Consider the following 20,626-nt stretch of genomic DNA (forward strand, 5'->3'; position numbering starts at 1 on the left):
ATCTGAGAATGGGTTTTGGCTCATTTTTTTTAAGTTAGCATTTTTTTTCTTTTAAAGATTGGGGGTTAAGTGGCAGAAGTATTCTTGCTCTTTAATAAACTCAGAACTTCAAAACTGTTAACTCCAATCATGTTTTGAAATAACTATCGTTTGGGGCGCCTGGGTGGCTTGGTCGGTTGAGCGTCTGACTTCGGCTCAGGTCATGATCTCGCGGTCCGTGAGTTCGAGCCCCGCGTCGGGCTCTGTGCTGACAGCTCAGAGCCTGGAGCCTGTTTCAGATTCTGTGTCTCCCTCTCTCTCTGCTCCTCCCCTGTTCATGCTCTGTCTCTCTCTGTCTCAAAAATAAATAAACATTAAAAAAAAATTTTTTTTAAATAACTATCGTTTCTCTAATTGTGAATAGACTAAACACTGATAGGGCTGACCCCATACCAAGCGGCAGGAGTGTCTATAAACCGAGTACAAAGATCCTAAAAGGACGGAAGGTCTTGGATTTAGTCTTATCATGCGTTCATTCACACAAGAACATCCCTGTCATACATCCCTATTTGAAGGTCTGGAGAACTTAAAGCCAGCAAGAGATTAAATGAAAATAGTTAAGCGGGAAATGAAAACATGTGGCACAAGAATCAAACTATGGGCAGAAAAATTCAGCATCAGGATTTGGGGCGGGATAAAAAGAACCAAAATGGTGGGAGTTGATACTCGTGTTATGAGCAAATACTCCTTTATTTTGGAAGATTATGAAACGGTCAAAGTTAACACAATGCGTGTGTGTGTGTGTGTGTGTGTGTGTGTGAAAATACTGCGTATGGCATAAAAGCCAAATATACAAAAAGCCTGACCAAAACAGTGGTTTCTAATGCCCTACACTTCGTAGAAAGGGGCTTCTCTACGCGCTGAGCTCTCTTGAGAGTTATGTGCCCAGATTACTTGTATTTCATGCTGTGTTTGAAAAATAAGAACTGTGGGTTTTGGGTTGTTGTTGTTGTTGTTTTGTTTTGTTTTGTTTTGTTCACTTCAATGATAAAATCTGAAATGTTTCTCTTCCCCCTTTCCTAATGAGCTATTTTGCATGTGAACTAACTGGGAAATACTATGGCCCTATCAACTCTGCTCTTTGAAAACAAAGTGCTGACTCCATAGGCTCCAGAGGGTGCTGGTCAAAGAAAAAGCACTGACCAGACCTAAAATTAACTGAGGGGGGTATTAACATAACTAATAGATTTTCTTCAGCTTGCTGATGAGTAGTTTTGGCACTGGGTACGGGAACCTGCTAGGGTCAGTATTTTTCAAACTCTCTGCCCATGATGAGTGAGATACATTCTCATGGCAACCCGGTACTTAACTATACATAAAATATAATTTAAAATACAGAAAATACATAAACGTATGAGCCGCACACAGAAGTTGCATGAAACAGGATTTGTCACAGTGTTCCATTTTCTTTTCTACTTTTCAGAGTTTTGGTTCTTGGAAAATGATGGTTAATAACCCACTAAGTTCATTTCATGACGTATCACTGGGGTTGGGAGGTTCCCGGTTTCGAAACAACGATGCTGGCTTATCCATTTTGTGATAAAGGATAGAATCAAGCAGAAATGGGGGGGCGCTTTAGTTCTGGGATGTAAGCATTGGAGCCCAAGGATTAAGAAGAAGCACGGGTCCCCCTGAAAGAGACAGCCAACAATAACAATGTCACTGTATCACCACCCTTTTTAGCTTGAGGGACAAAAAGCAAAATGCCCGACACAGTGTGTGAAGTCACCTCTGGCCTCTATCCTTGAGGTGGCAGGTAGGAATACGGCCGATGGGACTTGTGCCATTTTACCTAAATATTGAGGTCAGAGAATGTGTTTTCAGGTCTAAAGAAGAACCATCACAGAGAACACAAACGAGGTCTAGAGACAGCAATGAGCAGAAAATGAGTAACACAAAAGTAGCAGAGATTCAAATTAAAAATGGAATGATAAACCATACCTTTTTCGATTTATTTTGGAGGGTATATCCTCTGTACCAACCTGTCAGGGCATAAGAAAACAGTCTTTTATGTTATCTGAGATAATATAAAGATATCAGCAATATACATCCTCCTATTCTATCGGAACATTGGCCTGGAATCCAGGGGGCAATTGGCAGACTATTTAGAAAAAGTGCAGTTTGGGTTTATTACACGGTCAAAATTTAGATCTATATGAGAGCTTTATTTTCTCCATAGGTAAAGGATTTAGAATTCAAGTAGAATCACGACTCATCTCCGCTCCTTTAGAGAAAGGATAGAACAACAACAACAAAACAAGACGGAAGGCAGGTCAACCTCATAATATCTTCATACCTTAGTCATTCGTTGTTTTTGCATGAATGAATAAGACTTTCATCGATATGTATAAATTCAAAAGTCACCCTACACTACTAAATAAAGTAAATACTTTAATCATTTATATAGTCTTTCTCTTATCTAAATTCTCAGGTGAAGAACCACTATTAAAAAAAATTTTAATGTTTATTCATTTATGAGACAGAGACAGAGCATGAGTGGGGGAGGGGCAGAGAGAGAGGGAGACACAGAATCGGAAGCAGGCTCCAGGCTCTGAGCCGTCAGCACAGAGCCCGACGCGGGGCTCGAACTCACAGACCGTGAGATCATGACCTGAGCCAAAGTCGGATGCTCAACCGACTGAGCCACCCAGGCGCCCCTCTACAACAATTTTAAATGGCAATAGCACATCTCACATACACAAACATTTGCACCTAAAGAAGTTGAAACAAACAAATCGTAAAACAATGTTTTAAACAATTCTTGGCAATGCTATATACACCCCCAACAATAGGAAAAAAACAATTGTTTGCTTGATGAGGCTTTGAATAAAGGCTTTCACTTCTTTATACAAATTTCAATAAATACACATACACCAAGGGATGCTTCTCTACCCTCTATCTGGTAGAGGGAATGCACAATTTAATCTGTCCACCAACAGATAACTTACATTAAATATTTATTGGACACCTACTAGAGGTAATTTACTGTAATGATTTTCCTCATTCCCCACGTCCATCAGCCATCAAGCTGGTCATCTTGCCTAAGTAACCCCGGCTGTAAGTGGAATATATGTGTAAAGCAGCCATATACATACAGTGAGTAGATGCAAACCGTACTTAAAGCTTCAGGCATCTGCCAACAGGGTTCTAGAACCCTCTTGTAATTTGTTCCATGCGAAATCGCCCAGAAAACAGACGCACAATCTGTTCCGGGTGTATTGCAAGAAAGCTGAATTTGAGCACAGGGTTAACAACATTTTCACAAGTTTCTAAGCTGTCAGCATTCAAACCTTTAAAGGATTCGGCTATATTTTTTACGGGAAAGAATAGGGTCCTATGTTGTGAAAGCGTTCCAGGTTTATATCAGGGCCCAAGGTTGGGAAAAAGATATTTGAACAGGAAACCCTGCTCCCAATTTAGGATGCCAAAGGGCACAAGAGAGCCAGCTGCTAGAACACCAAGCCAGACATCACTGGCTGGTTTTTTCTGCCACAGGACAATGCCTTCGCCTCAATCAATGGCTTCAGCCTCATCCTGGCGTGGGGGAGGGGCAGGCAAGCTGAGAAACAATAGTCTCTTCCAAGCACTTTTCGTCGCCCTGTGTCCTACCAAACCGAGATGGAACCGTTTGGACTTTGCTCCACTGTCAGAGAGGAATTTCTCTGTACTTCTGTAAACAGTATTTTTGTGCAGCCATTCATCACAGAATTATGCTTTCTAAACCCGTCATTTCTGAAAGCTTTTTTTTTTTTTTTTTTAAACCTCCTAAATCTTCTCTAGAATTGTGGTTTGTGTCCAGCCCCCAACTAAAGGCACGAAATTATCACACTGAATTTGTAGCACGTTCATTTTGCTTGGTGTTAGGCGGCGGCACAGTACCCTCTCTCTGCAGTTTTCGTGTTACTGTCAGGACTCCGTAAGTTCACCTGCTAATACCTGCAAGGGATATAAATAAGCAAGAACACCGTTTTCCAACTGATCCCACTATTTAAGACAAGAGAAGTATAGGTAAATATGGTATGCTTTTAGGCTTCCAAATGCATCGCAATGCAAAGAGACAGCGAAGGCTACATCAAATGAGCAGCTGTGAGTCAGAAGTAAACTGGTGAGGGGCGCCTGGGTGGCGCAGTCGGTTAAGCGTCCGACTTCAGCCAGGTCACGATCTCACTGTCCGTGAGTTCGAGCCCCGCGTCGGGCTCTGGGCTGATGGCTCAGAGCCTGGAGCCTGTTTCTGATTCTGTGTCTCCCTCTCTCTCTGCCCCTCCCCCGTTCATGCTCTGTCTCTCTCTGTCCCAAAAATAAATAAACGTTGGAAAAAAAAATTTAAAAAAAAAAAAAAAAAAAAAGAAGTAAACTGGTGAGAAACTTGGATGCTTTTTAAAATTACTTTAAAAAAAAATTACTTTTTTTTTGACGTTTATTTATTATTGCGAGATAGAGAGACACAGAGCATGAGCAGGGGAGGGGTAGAGAGGGGGGGGGACACAGAACCCGAAGCAGGCTCCAGGCTCCGAGCTGTCAGCACAGAGCCAGAAGCGGGGCTCGAACCCACAAACCACGAGGACATAACCTGAGCTGAAGTTGGTCGCCTAACCAACGGAGCCACCCAGGCGCCCCTGAGATCCGGACATTATTGGGGCACCTGGGTGGCTCATTCAGTTCAGCGTCTGACTTCAGTTCAGGTCACGGTCTCGCGGTTTGTGAGTTCGAGCCCCGCATCGGGCTCTGTGTTGAGAGCTCGGAGCCTGGAGCCTGCTTCGGTTTCTATGCCTCCCTCCCTCTCTCTCCCTCTGGCCTTCCCCCACTTGCACTCACTCACTCTCTCTTTCTCTCTCAAAAATAAATAAACATTAAATTTTTTTTTAAAAATTAGTACATTATTAAAATGGAGAGAATGGTGAGGATGGTGAGGCCAGAGAGCTAGTCTTACCTATACGTAGGTGAAATGTCAGTCTCAAACAGTGAGTTTGCAAGCCTGTGAATACACAGAACAGATTGGTGGTTGCCCGGACGCAGGGGGTGGAGGTGGGGGCGAAACGCGTGAAGCGAGTTGAAAGGTACAAACTTCTAGTTATAAAATAATGAAGTCACGGGGATGTCATGTGCAGCAGGGCAACCATCGTTAATGATACTGTGTTGAGTATTTGAAACTTGCTGAGAGAGTAAGTCTTGAAACTTCTCATCACAAGGGACAAGGGTTTCGCAACTACTATGCTCATGGATGTTAACAACACTTACTGTGATGAACAGTTTGCAATAAACACAGATATGGAACTGTTATGTTGTACACCTGGAAAAAACTGTTGTGTTTCAATCACACCTCAAGAAAACAAAAGCAGGGCGGGGGGGAGGGGGGGAAGAGCTTCTGACAACCATGGTGAACATCAAAAGCGATTCCAGGCAAAGGGTGGTTCTTCCATTCGGGCACCCAGTCATTTCTGTTTTCCTGGGACTGCCCCAATCCAGGATAAAAATCCGTCCCCTCCGAAACGAACATGCCTGAGAGTTCCAAATTCCACGGGCAAAGTTGCTTCTTTTATCCCGTAGATGTATACATCATCTACGCTGATGCAAAAAATAAAAATACAGAAATAAGATGACCTCATATAATGGCAGTACTGAGAAGCGTTCGAGGAGAGGAACATGGCGGGATGACTAGTAACATGGTACATGACTTTAGATAAGGTGATCAAGCTTTCCTTGAGAGAATCGGAATGGAACCAGTCATAAAATGGGAGAAGGCAATTAGAAGGTAGTCTGAGGGAGGCACGATTCTCAACCCTGGCTGCCCATTAGATTTACCAGAGAAATTTTTAAAATGCCGATGCCTGAGCCACATCCCAAATATTCTGATTTAATTGGACGCAGGTGGGACCCAAGCCGAGCGCTTCTAAAAAGATCCTCGGGTGATGCTGATGTGCAGCCAGGATCGATCGTCAGAGCTATCACACGCCATGGAGGAACTTTGTTTGTTTTCTAAGCACAGTGGGAAGCCATCGGAAGGTTCTAAATGACATCATCATGCCTTATGCTTTTAAAACATTATGCTGGGGGCACCTGGGTGGCTCAGTCGGTTAAGTGGCCGACTTCAGCTCAGGTCAGCTCACAATCTCGCGGTCCGTGAGTTCGAGCCCCGCGTCGGGCTCTGGGGTGATGGCGCAGAGCCTGGAGCCTGTCTCAGATTCTGTGTCTCCCTCCCTCTGCCCCTCCCCCATTCATGCTCTGTCTCTGTCTGTCTCAAAAATAAGTAAATGTTAAAAAAAAATTTTTTTTAAATAAATAAATAAAAATAAAACATTATGCTGGCTCTTACATTAAGAATGGACTGTGGGAGGTGAGACATAGTGGAAAGAGGAACATCAGGGAGGAGACTAGTAGGTAAAGTGAAAATGGGGAGAGATGAAAAGATGCTGGACCCATTTTGAATCAACAGGCGTTGCTCATGATTTCGCTGGGAACAGCCATGACCCAAGGGATGAAAGGCAAATATTCAAGGGCATTCAAATGCTGGGTTTAAGCAACGGAGTGGCTACAATTAATTCCTCGGGATAGGGAGATTGAAAGGAGGAAAGCACTGGGGAATGGGAGGCAGATTCAGGACATGTATCTTGGCCCTTCTGCTTCCCTTCCTGAACAAGTAAACCCTGAGCCATTGCGTAGGACAGGGCATTTAGGCATTTGGGTGGGGGAGGCCATCCACACAGGGACCAGACTGGCAGGGCGTGTCAGAGGCCACAAAGTACGCATCCACGGGGACTGGGGGATCTGCAAGAAGGTGAAGAGAAGGGCATCCATGCCCAGGCCGTGGGGATGGGGAATGGTGAAATGATACGAGTTGTCAGAGAGAGGACAGGCTGAGGAGAATGTCCGTGCGGGAGAAGGTGTGGTAATCGAGACAGATTACTTCCACACTGCGGAACTGATGAAATCGGTAACTATAATAATTTACTGGAACATTAATACTGGAAGCCAGGTTTCTTACTCTGGAAGGGAGTTACAAGAAAGGGGAAAAAAACAGAATGAACTCTGAGATGCCGCACTGGAACTGAAGGCGCCCATGTGTACGCGTGCCTTCAAAAAACAGGCAGAGATGGGGCGCCTGGGTGGCGCAGTCAGTTAAGCGTCCGACTTCAGCCAGGTCACGATCTCGCGGTCCGTGAGTTCGAGCCCCGCGTCGGGCTCTGGGCTGATGGCTCGGGGCCTGGAGCCTGCTTCCGATTCTGTGTCTCCCTCTCTCTCTGTCCCTCCCCCGTTCATGCTCTGTCTCTCTCTGTCCCAAAAATAAATAAACGTTGAAAAAAAATTAAAAATTAAAAAAAATAAAAAATTTAAAAAAATTTAAAAAAACAGGCAGAGAGGTCAAAATCAATGGCTGTGTTAACCTGTATTTCTACACTCACGCCCGTTATCCCTAGCTCTGCTGATACCTACTAGCTTCTTACTTCTCTAACCCTGATACAGATGATCGCGAGCTCAGGAAAGAAGCTATGGAGCTGGACTGGAGAGCAACCAGTCCAGGATGAAGCAGGAAGCCAGAAGATTCCATGACGAGCAAATCCCGGAAAATGAGTGGAGCTGCAGAACCATCTCGTTTGTCTGAACATACGAGGAGGAGCTAAATACTTCTGTCAGGAAGTCTGGATCTGAAAAAGAAGCAGGTCCACAGGGCACCACGTACAGAAGACACCTCTAGAGAAACATTATTCAAGACGGGAAATGCAATCAAAGGACATTCCACAGCATCCGCTGTTTCTCCTACGTAGACCCAATCATCCAGATGATAACTTTCTAAAAGAAATTATATTGCATTTATACTGGGAGATCTCTCTTCGGCACAGACAGGTATACGTGTGGTTGGTGGGGAGGGCAAGAGAGTTAAATCCTTATCTTCCATAAGAAACAGTTACGAAACAAAAATGCAAATGGAAATATCAAGTAACAGAAGCACGGTTCTTTGGAAATGAAAAAGCGTATGCACTACAAAAACTGGCCGAAAGAGTTGAAAGCGGAACCAGAAACCGAGGGGAGGTGTGACGGGACTGCTGTTTATCATTATAAACTTGCTAGAAACGGCCTGGCCTTTAAAATTATATGCGTTTCTGACAAGGATAAAATTGAAAATTAAGGGTAAAGAGTAAAGCTGATAAGCCCTGGTCAGCCAGGACTAGGCAAAGGCAAAATCATAGGGAAAGAAAACAGAACAAGGCTGGGGGTGGTGTTGATACAGAGGGACGCTGGCGAATTTGGGGGGACGGGGGGAGGGGGTGCACATAGGACTGTTCTGTATTTTGTGGCGGCATTTCCTGAGTGCATGCATTTGTCAAAATCTGTACTCCAAACAGGATGAATTCAACTCAGTACAAATGCCGTATTTTTTAAAAATGAGAAATGACTCTACGCCCACTAGAATGGTCAAAGTTAAAAAGACTGTACCAAGTGTTGGAACAGATATGGGCAATTAGAATTCTCTCACATTGCGGGTAGTTTCACATCAGATTAAACACACACACGACCTATGACCTAGCAGTATCTCTACTTGTAAGTATTCACCCAAGATCAGTATACCTAAGTGACGGATCACTAAATTCCACTCCTGAAGCTAGTATTACACTGGATTAGTGTTATACTAAGACACGCATAATCCCATTTATATACAGTTGAAGAGCCGGAAAACTTACACATGGTGACCTACTTTGGAGCGGCAGTTGCTTTTTGGAGTGGGAATTGTGCGGAAGAAGGCAACAGGGTGCTCTTTGGGGCAAGGGAAACGTTCTCCATCTTGACTGGGAATATTAGGTACATGGAGTGCATTCATTCATCAAGATTCATTGAACTGGGGGCGCCTGGGTGGCGCAGTCGGTTAAGCGTCCGACTTCAGCCAGGTCACGATCTCGCGGTCCGTGGGTTCGAGCCCCGCGTCGGGCTCTGGGCTGATGGCTCAGAGCCTGGAGCCTGTTTCCGATTCTGTGTCTCCCTCTCTCTCTGCCCCTCCCCCGTGCATGCTCTGTCTGTCTCTCAAAAATAAATAAAAAACGTTGAAAAAAAAATTAAAAAAAAAAAAAGATTCATTGAACTGAACACCTAAGATGAGTATATTTTCCTGTGTATGAATTTCACTGTAATTTTTAAGAGCCATGCAAAACTTTACACTATCAAATGAGCATTACAAAGTGAGCACCTCAGTGGGGCACCTGGGTGGCTCAGTCAGTTGAGTGTCTGACTCTGGATTTGGGCTCAGGTCATGATCTCACAGTTCATGAGTTCAGGCCCCGCACTGGGCTCTGGGCTGACAGTGTGGAGCCTGCTTGGAATTCTCTCTTTCTTCCTCTCTCTGTGCCCCTCCCCAGCTCGCTCGCTCTCTCTCTCTCTCTCTCTCTCTCTCTCTCTCTCTCTTTCTCCCAAAATAAATAAATGAACTTTATAGGAAGAAACAAACCAAAACAAAGTAAGCACCTCAAGGTGATCTAGAATTCCATGATAATGACATTGCTCCCAAATATTACTGAATATTTTTGTCCGAAAATGCCTCCGAAAGCAGTGAGGCATGTATGAAAAAAAAAAAAAATCACAGGACCATTTTTCCACCATTTTTATTTTAATTGTGCCTCCTTAAAACATCATTGATCTTCACTGCTCATTCTGTGCTCCAAAGCGAATCTGAACGAGTTTTGCTATTTCCAAAAGTTCAGCCACAGATCGGAGATTCATTTACTCATTCAACAGAGAGATGCCAAGAGAGTGAGACGTACGACGTCTCCACCCTTCCGAGTCTTGCTTTATGATGGGAAGAAAAACACAAGTACCCGTAAGCCCCAGCAAATAACCAAGTAACTGCACATGGGGCTAAATGGTATTAAGGAAGGAGAGTCATGTGGGGGAGGGATGAGTGGGGGTGGGGCTGCCTTAGAAAGTGTGGTTACAAACTCTCTTGGAGGAGCGACTGGAGCCAAGGATTTACATCACCAATGTGGCCATTCATTTACTATACATAAAAACACTGGGGGCTCCTGGGTGGCTCAGTTGCTTATGCGTGGGACTTCGGCTCAGGCCATGGTCTCCCGGTCTGTGAGTTCACGCCCCGCGTCGCGCTCTGCGCTGACAGCTCAGAGCCTGAAGCCTGCTTCAAATTCTGTGTCTCCCTCTCTCTCTGCCCCTCCCCCGCTCATGCTCTGTCTCTCTCTGTCTCTTAATAACAAATAAACGTTTAAAAGTAAAAAAAAAAAAAAAAAAACCACTCACTGAATGCCAGCAGCCCAGACGTCGTCTTCAAGGAGGAAGGAAATAGATCCATAAACAAATCATTAAATACAAAGGGCTTCTAGTGGGAAGGCTGGAAGACACTGGCACACAGAGGGAGAATTATGAATGTCCTGAAGACTCCAAAGGCAATTGCTGAGGGGGACTCAGGACTTCCTGCACCATAAAAGCATTATTTAGATGTGTAACTCATGGAGTTTTGTAAAATCTCTCATTTTGCAATCCCACAATGAACTAGCCACCGCCCCCCCGACAAGAACAGTAAAGAGTTTTTGTGTTGTAAAATATACATAGAATTTACTCTTTTAGCCATTTTGAGGTATTCGGTTCAGTGGCGCTAAGTGCATTCACGATGTTGCGAAAATGTTGCGATCCCCGGAATTAAAGGCAAAAAAACCAGACAGGGAGCCCTTGTTTATACGCACCATGACATGGGGGAGGGGAAGGGCCAGAGATGATCCCCAGAGGGAGAGCATGGGCTAAATCCTGTTCTTTTTCCTTTAAGTGTCCCCTGGTCTGGGAGTTTGCTGGGTATATGGCATGGTTAATTAGGCCAAGGTCAAAGGTCCATCCCCTGTGGGCCAGGTAAACCTGTCCGGGTTCGCTGGCTGGTTTCCATGGCCAAAGCCTGCCCTCCCATCCCCGAGCCGATGCTCCTCAAAGAGATGGCTGAGGTCCCTCCGGGGAAGCTGGTGAGCTGGAACAGCTGGGTGCAAACTCCTCAGAGGACAGACGGATACAGCTCACTGTCGGATCCTGGTTCCTAGGCAGGCCAGAGCCCTCACTGCCGGCCAGAGCCTCCAACCGCAGGATGCATGCTTCCCAAAGGCAATGGGCAGCTCATCAGTGCTTTTGGAAATGAGGTCAAAGGCAGGAATGAAAAGGATGCAAAGGCAGTCAAAGGTGATTCAAGCCCGTTATACCTGTTTGGGAGACAAATCAGGCTTCCCAGTGAAATATCTTCGGTCACTTTTGTGCCTTTACGATGCACAGATAGACGTTGTTAAGTCTGAGCTCCAAAGGAACTCAGAGTCCACTGAAATTTAACACCCTTACTTAAAAAAGAGGAAACACGGGGCGCCTGGGTGGCTCAGTCGGTTAAGCATCCGACTTCAGCTCAGGTCACGATCTCATGCTCTGTGAGTTCGAGCCCCGCGTCGGGCTCTGTGCTGATGGCTCAGAGCCTGGAGCCTGCTTCCGATTCTGTGTCTCCCTCTCTCTCTGCCCCTCCCCATTCATACTCTGTCTCTCTCTGTCTCAAAAATAAATTAAAAAATGTTTAAAAATTAAAAAAAAAAAAAGAGGAAACACAAGCAAGGAATGGGAAAGGTTGTACAGAGTCAACCAGTGACTTAGAATCTAAGCTGAGAATGCAAACACAGGTCTCCTGCCGCCCGGTTCATCACTGCCTCCGTGGCCATGCAGCGGATGAACGGGACGCTTGCTCAAGGCACTGCCTCCCACGGGAAGGAAGCGTGGCCATGGAATCCAACCGGTAGAAAACCCATGCACACTAGCATGCCAAGTCAGTGGAAAAGAAAGAGATGTGGTTTCCGTCTTTGACTTTATTTCTTGAGTGAACAGGAAAGAGCCCCGTCTTTGTGGTACCTGGCACATCGCGGGCAATCCGTAACGCTTAAATTGCTTTATCAGAGAAGGTCTTGTGAGCGAGCCAGTGGTCACGGACAGAACAGATGAATGCAAGGCCAGAACCGTGCAATAAAATCTGCACCTCTAAAACCAGACCCCAAAGCGAGGTCTGAGCAAGGCGTGGGGTCCCATGCCCAACGGGCAGAGCTGGGCAGACCCTAAGCACCAGCTTGGAGGCCAGAATGTCCAGAAAAGAGGAGGCGTGGCTCCTTATGAAGACTCATCTGAAACGAAAAAGCCCGGTTCTGTGCTCACCAGGTCTGCGGGACTCCGTTTCTTCAACTGTGAAAGTAATTAGGCTTTCGTGTCTTAAATTTCCTTCCACAAAAACATTCAACTTTTTTCCCCCAGTGTGTTAGCTCATAAAATCCGAGTCCATAGCTAAGAATGCCCAAGTTTCTCCTCGTTGCCTACTAGAGATGGTAATGCCAGAGACTTCTTTCAACCAGCCAACACCTCCTGAAACAGGCAGAGGGGCCTGGTCCAGGGTGGGGGTGGGGGCAGACCCAAGCCACAGCCGGCACGACGGAGACACGAGTATCCAAACGCCCACCGCAAAAGGAGGAAACCTCCCTTGGCTTCACAGACGCCCCGAAGCTCGGCGACACCGGGGGAATTCAATTTCCCCTAGTCTGATCAACATCATCGCTCTGGTTTGCCAACTCCCTCTTTCCTGGATGTCGCCTTTGCCTTCTTTCTTGTTTAAGGCAAAGCAGTCCGGCCAGCAGTCAGCTGTCTTGCCAGGGGCTCTAACTGCCGTCCTCTGTGATGTCGGTCTCTAGCTTCTCCAACTAGTTCAAGGAAGCTGAAACGACGGGATGTGGCGCAACTCACCGCGGCGCCGGGATCAGCATCAGCGCCGATTTGCGAGAGGGACGAGAGAGGGATGCAGGTTTGGGAGGGAGGAATCCACGAGAATGCAGCAAGATCTATTTAAGGAGGCCCATTTCCATAAAGACCTATGTCTGGCTCCACGGGGCTCCGAGGGGTTGGGAGACTGTGCACCCCAAACCTCGCTCTCAAAGGCTCTCTAATCTCGTCGCTGGTGGAACAGAGACACGGGCGAGGGGAAGGCACGCTCGCGTGGCCAGTTTGCCGAGGATTTCTGGAAACGCAGCGCAGGCTGCTCTTTTCAGGTAACTGTCTGAGCCTACTGAGGAGGACACCGAGGTAAAGGGCACGCATAAACGCGGCCTTACTCTCTCAGGGGAGAACGGAGGCCCCAGAAAGAGAGGAAACTCCTCCCGGGCGGAGTACCGGAAACATTCGTGTTTTAGCTTAGAGCACAAGGAGGGTGAAGGGGGCAATGCCCCCCCTTGCCGATGACCCAGCAAGGTCATCGCCAATGACCCAGCGCCGTCCAGAGAGCCCCACCAGTCTGGGACACTTAGTACTAACTTGCTCCGAGTTCCTCGGTGCGATGCATCCTAAAAACGAAAGGGCAAAGCTGTACTTACAGACTCTTAAAGTGAACCGCTGGGCTCCGCCTTGAGAACCCAGACAGAGGTCAGGACGTGCCGCCAGGGGTGTGATGACATCGACAGTGGTAGAAGCCGAGGCGGGCCCAGCAGCGCTGACGGCACCGAGAGTCTCGGTAGCGGAAGGTCAGCGGCAAGGCCACGAACGGGAACCACACGAAACCTTCCGAGAGCGCCCGAGCCAACGACCGCTGCGTTCGATTCCGATGCCCTCTTTACTAACACAAGCAGGAGGGTGCCATCGGGGACGCCAGTCGTCCGTTCAGTGGCAGACACATACAGGGAGGGAGACTGCTTCAGGCTGACCGCTCTGCTTCTCTTGCCCCCACACCTGAGGGGGTTGGACACACTATCGGCGACGGCAGTCCAGCCCCTCCGTAATTCTGACCTCGTGTGTGTGGACTGGGGGACAGGAACCCGTATCTCTGGGTGGAGATGACTGTGCTATGCTCCCCTGGAATAGACATGCCTACCTGCTCAGAGAAAGCCAGCTCCTGAAAAGAGGCGGGGGGGGGGGGGGGGGGGAGGGAACGAGTGGGGGGAGCGGCCGAGACACGTGGGCACTGGGGGTGCAGCGGGCCCAAACACACTCTGGGCTTTGAGAGCAGGGAGGTGACCACCTGGCCAGAGCAGCAGACAAGTGTGGCAGGGCCGTGGAAGGGAGGATGTTCAGGAAGGGTTCAGGGGCGCCTGGGTGGCTCAGTCAGTTAAGCGTCTGACTTCGGCTCAGGTCATAATCTCACGGTTCGTGGGTTCGAGCCCCATGTCGGGCTCTGTGCTGACAGCTCGGAGCCTGGAGCCTGCTTGGGATTCTGTGCCTCCCTCTCTCTCTGCCCCTTCCCCACTCATGCTAGGTCTCTCTCTCTCTCTCTCTCTCTCTCTCTCAAGTAAATAAACATGAAAAAATAATAAAATAAAAATTAAGAAAAAAAGAAAGAGCTCACCCCAATGCAGACACATTTGGGGTGGTGGTAAGCTGGTCTGCCAGCTACTTAAAAAGCAAAAAAGAACCTCACCCTCTTTGAAAAACTATATGTCACGTCCAAAATAGAAGAGTCATTTCCTCAAAGGCCTCGCGATGAAGAAAGAACATTCTACTTGGAATCCACGGGGCCAGGGTGACAGTCACAGCTTACGACTTACTAGCCGTGTAAAGCTCCAAGCTTCTTAACCTGATTTTCACATTTATTAAACGAGCATCAGTAACTCTGCTCTCCCCGGATTGAAAGAACTAATATTCAGTACATGAAAGCCCTTAGCTCAATGCCTGGCACAGGCAGGAGACATAAGATGCCAGACAAATCTGGCACCAAGGGTACCAGTGACATCATCCAGGGGCTATCTCCTACCTCCAGGGCCATCGTCTGGTTCCTGTGTTGATGACGCTAGACTATTTAAAGTTCTCTTTTCTTTGTTTTCTGAGGAATGTGTCTGTGCTGCCTGGAAGAAGAACTTCTCTAAATCATTCTTAAGTTCCTGACGACGAACTGAGCCGAAGCAGACGTTAAGGCGGCTGGAAGCTTCACTCCAGACCCGGAGCACCTGATAGGATACGCTTGTAGTTTCCAAGATGGTAAGTTCCCTGGCCCCAAGGAAATCATGGAAAAGAGGACTTTAAGGGAAAAGTAACCAGAAAAAGTTACCGAAACAGCGCGGGTGACAGGAAAAACCGTATGACAATGGCTGGAATAATTGAGAAAATGGTGCTAAACAACTCAGGGTCTGAGCAGATACTGAACGCAGCCAAAAAAGAACTCGGAAGTTACCAAAATAGGGTATTTGGAGGCCTGACTTGACATTCGGTGGGCAATGAACGTGACAGGAAGACTAACGAAACGAAAAGCTCTCCTCCAACCCCCTCCCATTCTTTCAACTCCAACTCTAGTAACAGACTCTTCAATCTATATTGGTGGACACTAAACAAGTATTCAAGGTTAGAAATTTAGTGTCAGTTACTTTTGCCACCTAGAAGATGGACTACCTTGCCAGGTACAGTTGTTTAAAATCTTAGATTCCGGGGCGCCTGGGTGGCGCAGTCGGTTAAGCGTCCGACTTCAGCCAGGTCACGATCTCGCGGTCCGTGAGTTCGAGCCCCGCGTCGGGCTCTGGGCTGATGGCTCGGAGCCTGGAGCCTGTTTCCGATTCTGGGTCTCCCTCTCTCTCTGCCCCTCCCCCGTTCATGCTCTGTCTCTCTCTGTCCCAAAAAATAAATAAACGTTGAAAAAAAAAAATTAAAATAAATAAATAAATAAATAAAATCTTAGATTCCTATTGGCAAAGTTGAGTGCGGACGTATTTAATACTGATCAGATGACAAACGCTGGGGACACATACACAGAACATAAGGGTCGGACTGAAAATCTTTCTGTAACAAGAATCCTGCCTATCTTACCCTGTGCACAGTTCTTTGTAGCCTGAGTTCTGCACGGCGGCGAGGCAAGGAAAAGAACCGAAGTTCCCACCTGCTTCTAAGACTGGTTCGTGGGATTCAGGTTTCTCAGGCAGCATGTTTTCTATGACACTTTCTACTGGAGGACTCGCCTCTACGGGTTGCATAAAATGGGGCACTCCAGCACAGAGTGGGTATTTGTGATGCCCGAGTCCCTTTGTGTGCTTTTTGAGATCACAAATTGTCCTTATATTACCATGAGCAAAGTAGAGGCATACGTCAACCTTCTCTCTCCAGATATAAGCAAGAGGAGAAATATGGTTCTCATATGTGCCCTCAATCGATCTTAAATTTGCCTCTAGGACTTTCTCCTTACACTAATCGTCACAGAGTCTTACCTATGCCACAGTGCTTTGATGTGCTACGTTTCACGATGGAGAAGAGACACCTAAGGCATTTTTGGTAAACGTTATACACCAAATAGTGTGAATGGCCCAGCATTCAGAAGTGCGAAGAGAGCCATGCGTGGTTACGTGTCCGTGTGGGATGGAAGGAGCTTGCTCACTACTTTGCCACCTTCTCGACCCCTGGATCCCAGCAAGATCCCTTGGAGGGGGAAATTAATGGGACGCCAAAAGCTCAGGAGACCATTCCTCCAGAGCATTCCCCAAAACACCTTTGCTTTCAGGCTGGGCTTCGGCATCACGACAACGTAACTGAACGAAGGCACCGCTCGGAAAAAAGTCCTGACCCCTATGCTAGAAGGTGCCGCGTCCTACCTCCTAATATACCAGTAACCTAAATTTTAAGGATGGCATTTTACAAGCACATCCAAATATGCTTCTGAAAGAAGAAAAGGCACTCTCCGTTTGCTAAAATTAAATCTGAAACTTCTCACCGGTTCTGCTCTTAATTAGTTTTTCTTGTAAACACACTCCCGCCGCCACATCCATCTTTTGGGAAAACACGTCTCGGGAACACATGTCCCCAGGAGTAGTAGCTGACAGGCAGGACTGAAGGTAAAGGTCAGACAGACGTGGGAAATGACCGGCACACTCAACAAGGCCTAATTTGCTTCCCAGGCTGATGCCAAAACGTTTGCACGCAGTCCTTATCATAAAATCCAAGCCGTTGGGCTCGCTGCCAGTGATGTGTGTGAAAGGCAGTGGTTTTTAACCCCAGAACATGGTGAGGCCACGGATTCTGAGTTACAGCATACTTTCAATGATCTTGCCCCGCCGGGTGACAAAAGCAAATGAAAGTTACAAACATATCAGACGCCTTATTTCAGCTTCTACCCAGTAGCATTTTCTACATGCTGGTAAGAACTGAGTTTTTACGAATTAATCTCGGTTTGCTTTTGTCTCTCACTCGTCTGTGATCACTGTACAAAGCTGACCACATGGAGAAGAAAACACGAAGAGGTACAACAGGGGCATGTCAAGGCTACCGGGCTGTACAGGACGGGAAGGTGTGACAATCCCTCTTCCTGAATCAGACATTCTGAAAGAGCGAAGTAAGACCTTACGGTATCAGATGGTCCAATACGGGTCCACTTAGCACATCTCAGAAAGGTGCTTATTAAGCCTCTGCTGGAAAAAAGTTTTTTTATGCTCCTGTTAGAGGTTTGTCAGCCATGGAACCAAAATTCAGTGCCATGGAACTCTACCTATCTTCCAGGATACTGCCCGCTATACTTACAAAAAAAAATCCTGCTTTAGGGGCGCCTGGGTGGCTCAGTCAGTGAAGCATCCGACTCTTGATTTTGGCTCAGGTCGTGATCTCACGAGTGTGAGATCAAGCCCCGTGTCAGGCTCCACACTCGGCAATGGAGCCTGCTTGGGATTCTCTCTCTCTCTCTCTCTCTCTCTCTCTCTCTCCCTCCCTCCCTCCCTCCCTCCCTCCCTCCCTCCCTCTTTCTCTGCCCCTCCCCTGTTCATTCCCTCTCTTTCAAGATAAATAAATAAACTTTAGAAAAAGCCTGCTTTATAAAGATAAGATTCAAGATACGTACAGCTGAAGTCATAATCCATATGAATTCCTTCTATTATAAGGGAATGGATTTCTCGATAAAGGTGCATTTCAAAACCGGCCTCATTCTATACAGAAGAAATAACATGGGTATATTGGGACTGCCTATATATACACAAATGCTTCTTTTTATTTCAACTTCTCAAGATTGCCTGTTTCCTCGGGTTCCAACGCAATCGTTTGTGCTATGCTTTGGGCCGCTACATGTTACACTAAAACTGTACACAGCTTTGTGCTGTACTTGCTTCCGTAGAGCTTGGAACGCCTTTGAGACATTATCTCATTTTGTTATGGCCAATTGTGTTATGCTTACCCTCAGAAATCACTGTTAACACCAGCCACCCTCTCTCCTGAGCTCGTGAGTGGTTTATGGGGCTAAAAACGAATCCATCAATGCATATGAATCAAATGCAGGAAACCAGTACTCATTGTTGGAACAACGGACCCTGGGCATTAAGTCACTTATGACTGGAATTTGGCTGATCACAGGAGAGGAGAGCTTAATGGTAACAAGAATGCCGTAACCTGATTTTTCAAAGCACTTTCATTTCATCACTTTCAATTCAAGGAGTGACCCGATTTTAGATGCAATGACCGTGACACAAAAAGAGTTTAAGTGTCCTGCCCAGGATGGGCAACCTAGAGAGGGACAAAATCATCTGATCTAAAGCAGTACTTTCTGCCTTCTCCCCTCTCCCTCGCCATCCCTTCTGGTCCCGGTAGTATCATCCTTTTTCCCTCACAGCACTTCGAAGTATCTGAATTGTTTTGTTTACTCACTCTGTTCTCTTGTTTTTGTCTATCCCTCGAATGAAAACCCTGTGAGCACAGGAACCTTGCTGTTTTGTCACTCAGGTGACCTCCCTCAGTGCCTAGGGCATCTCTCGTGTTCAATAAACGTACCTCGCACAGAATAAGAGCATCACCACTTGCTCAGCAAGTTCTTTTGAGTGAATAAATGACCACAACTGGAATCTCCAGAGAGCAGCGAGTTTCCAGCCACGCCCACGGATCTGGGGTGGGAAAGAACACTCGAGAGAGGGAACAGCCACCTCGCTACCAAATCCCTGGCCTGGTTAAAGAAGCGAAGATGTGGCAATGACTACAGGCCGGGCTGATGCCAAAGATGAAGAGAGGCGAGGCCACTGGCTTCAGTCCTCGAGGGATCTCGTTCCCTGAAAAAGTCTCTGAAGGAACATAATTCCCGGGGGCCGCTACAACACGAGCAGTACACACGGCCGGTTCTCCGTCCCTGCGCCCATTTTTAGTAGCAAATGAAGTTCAGGAGCAAGGTGACAGAAAGCGGTGAGTGATAAGCGATAGCAGGGCACTCATTTGGGCTGTGGGCTGGGGGCAAAACTCAAGTAATCAGACTGGCACTTCTCCAAAAGGAAAAGTTATTACATGAGCCAGCAATTCCACTCCTAGGAACACACCTAGGAACATACCTAGGAACAAGAGAACTGAAAACATACGTCCACACGGAAACCTATACGTAAAGGGTTATAGCAACATTACTCATAACAGGTGAAAAGTGTAAACAACTTAAATGTCCATCAACGGATGAATGGATAGATGAAATGTGATGTAGGCATACAATGAATATTATTCAGCCATAAAAAGATAGGAGGTACCGATACCCGCTGCCAACAATGACGAGCCTTAAAACCATCGCACTCAGCTAGTCACAAAGGGCCCCATGTTACGGAGCAAATCTCCTGAGACAGACACTAGGTCGGTGGTTGCTTGGAGCTGGGGGATAATGGCCACCAAACGGGTACAGGGATTCTTTCTGGGTTCATGAAAACGTTCTGCAAGTAGACAGTGATGACGATTGCCCTTTAAAGGACAAGGATTGCCCTTTTAAGGATTGTATCCTTTAAATGGGTAAACGGTATGGTATTTGAAATAGATCTCAACGCAGCGGTTATTAAAAACAAAGACAACAAAACTCATGCAATAACCAAATCCTTCTGCAGTCTGCTGCGGATGGGGGCAATGTTGGAGCCTCCCATATTTCCCTCATAAAAGGAGAACAACTCTGCCTATGATACCTGGGGTTTTGTGGAGGTGACTGCCACCCTCTCCTACTCTCCACGCTAGCTTGCCTTGCTCCGTCAGGCTTGCTTTGGTCCTGTCTTTTGTCTTCATTCCTTTAATGGACTTCTGCAGAACACCTACTATGTGCCAGCTGCTGTGCAAGGCGCCGGCCCTACAGACGCAAGACGAGCTGGCTTTGCCTTCAAGAAGCGACCACTTTCATAATTATTCATGCGACCACAGGCCAGGAAACAGCAAAAGGAAGAGCCGTGAGTGGTTTTCGGTGATGGGTTGTGGGCAGAAAAGAAGTTTCCGTAGCTGGGCTCCAGAAAGGTAGACTCATGTCCATACCGGAAAAAGCACACACAGGTCTGGTGTGCGAATATCTCAAAGGCAGGGTGGGGCGGAGTGTGCAGGAGGAGGGGGAGCCCCAGGAGCCAAATCAGACAGGAAGCTGGAAGACACAAAACCCCTCAGGCCATGAAATAGTGCCAGCGTTAGCCTTAAATTCCATCTGGCAGTACTCTGGGTGTTTCCATCTTGTTTATTTATTTTTTTTTAAAGGGAAGAGGAGATGGGGGAGGAGGGAGAGAACTTAAGTTATTACTCAGCATTTCCACCCTGTTTAATGTTTGCAAAGTACTCCTGCACTCACTTAGTCCTGAACTGCCTGAAATAATAAAGGAATTTGAGAACCCAGCCAAGAACTCGAAGTACTTAGGAGACATAAGAACCTATCACT

At 46.8% G+C, this 20,626-nt stretch overlaps 1 protein-coding gene across 1 annotated transcript in view; it reads right to left on the bottom strand.

Annotated features, from left to right (window-relative positions):
• The window catches only part of DOCK5 (dedicator of cytokinesis 5), a 224,910-nt gene that overhangs the window by 138,465 nt on the left and 65,819 nt on the right, over positions 1–20,626 (bottom strand). The window contains exon 3 of the mRNA XM_043561393.1: positions 1,981–2,021. Coding sequence (XP_043417328.1) covers positions 1,981–2,021 — 41 coding nt within the window. The remainder of the gene's footprint in view (positions 1–1,980; positions 2,022–20,626) is intronic.

The sequence above is a fragment of the Prionailurus bengalensis genome, chromosome B1 (genome assembly GCF_016509475.1).
Source record: "Prionailurus bengalensis isolate Pbe53 chromosome B1, Fcat_Pben_1.1_paternal_pri, whole genome shotgun sequence".
NCBI lineage: Eukaryota > Metazoa > Chordata > Mammalia > Carnivora > Felidae > Prionailurus > Prionailurus bengalensis.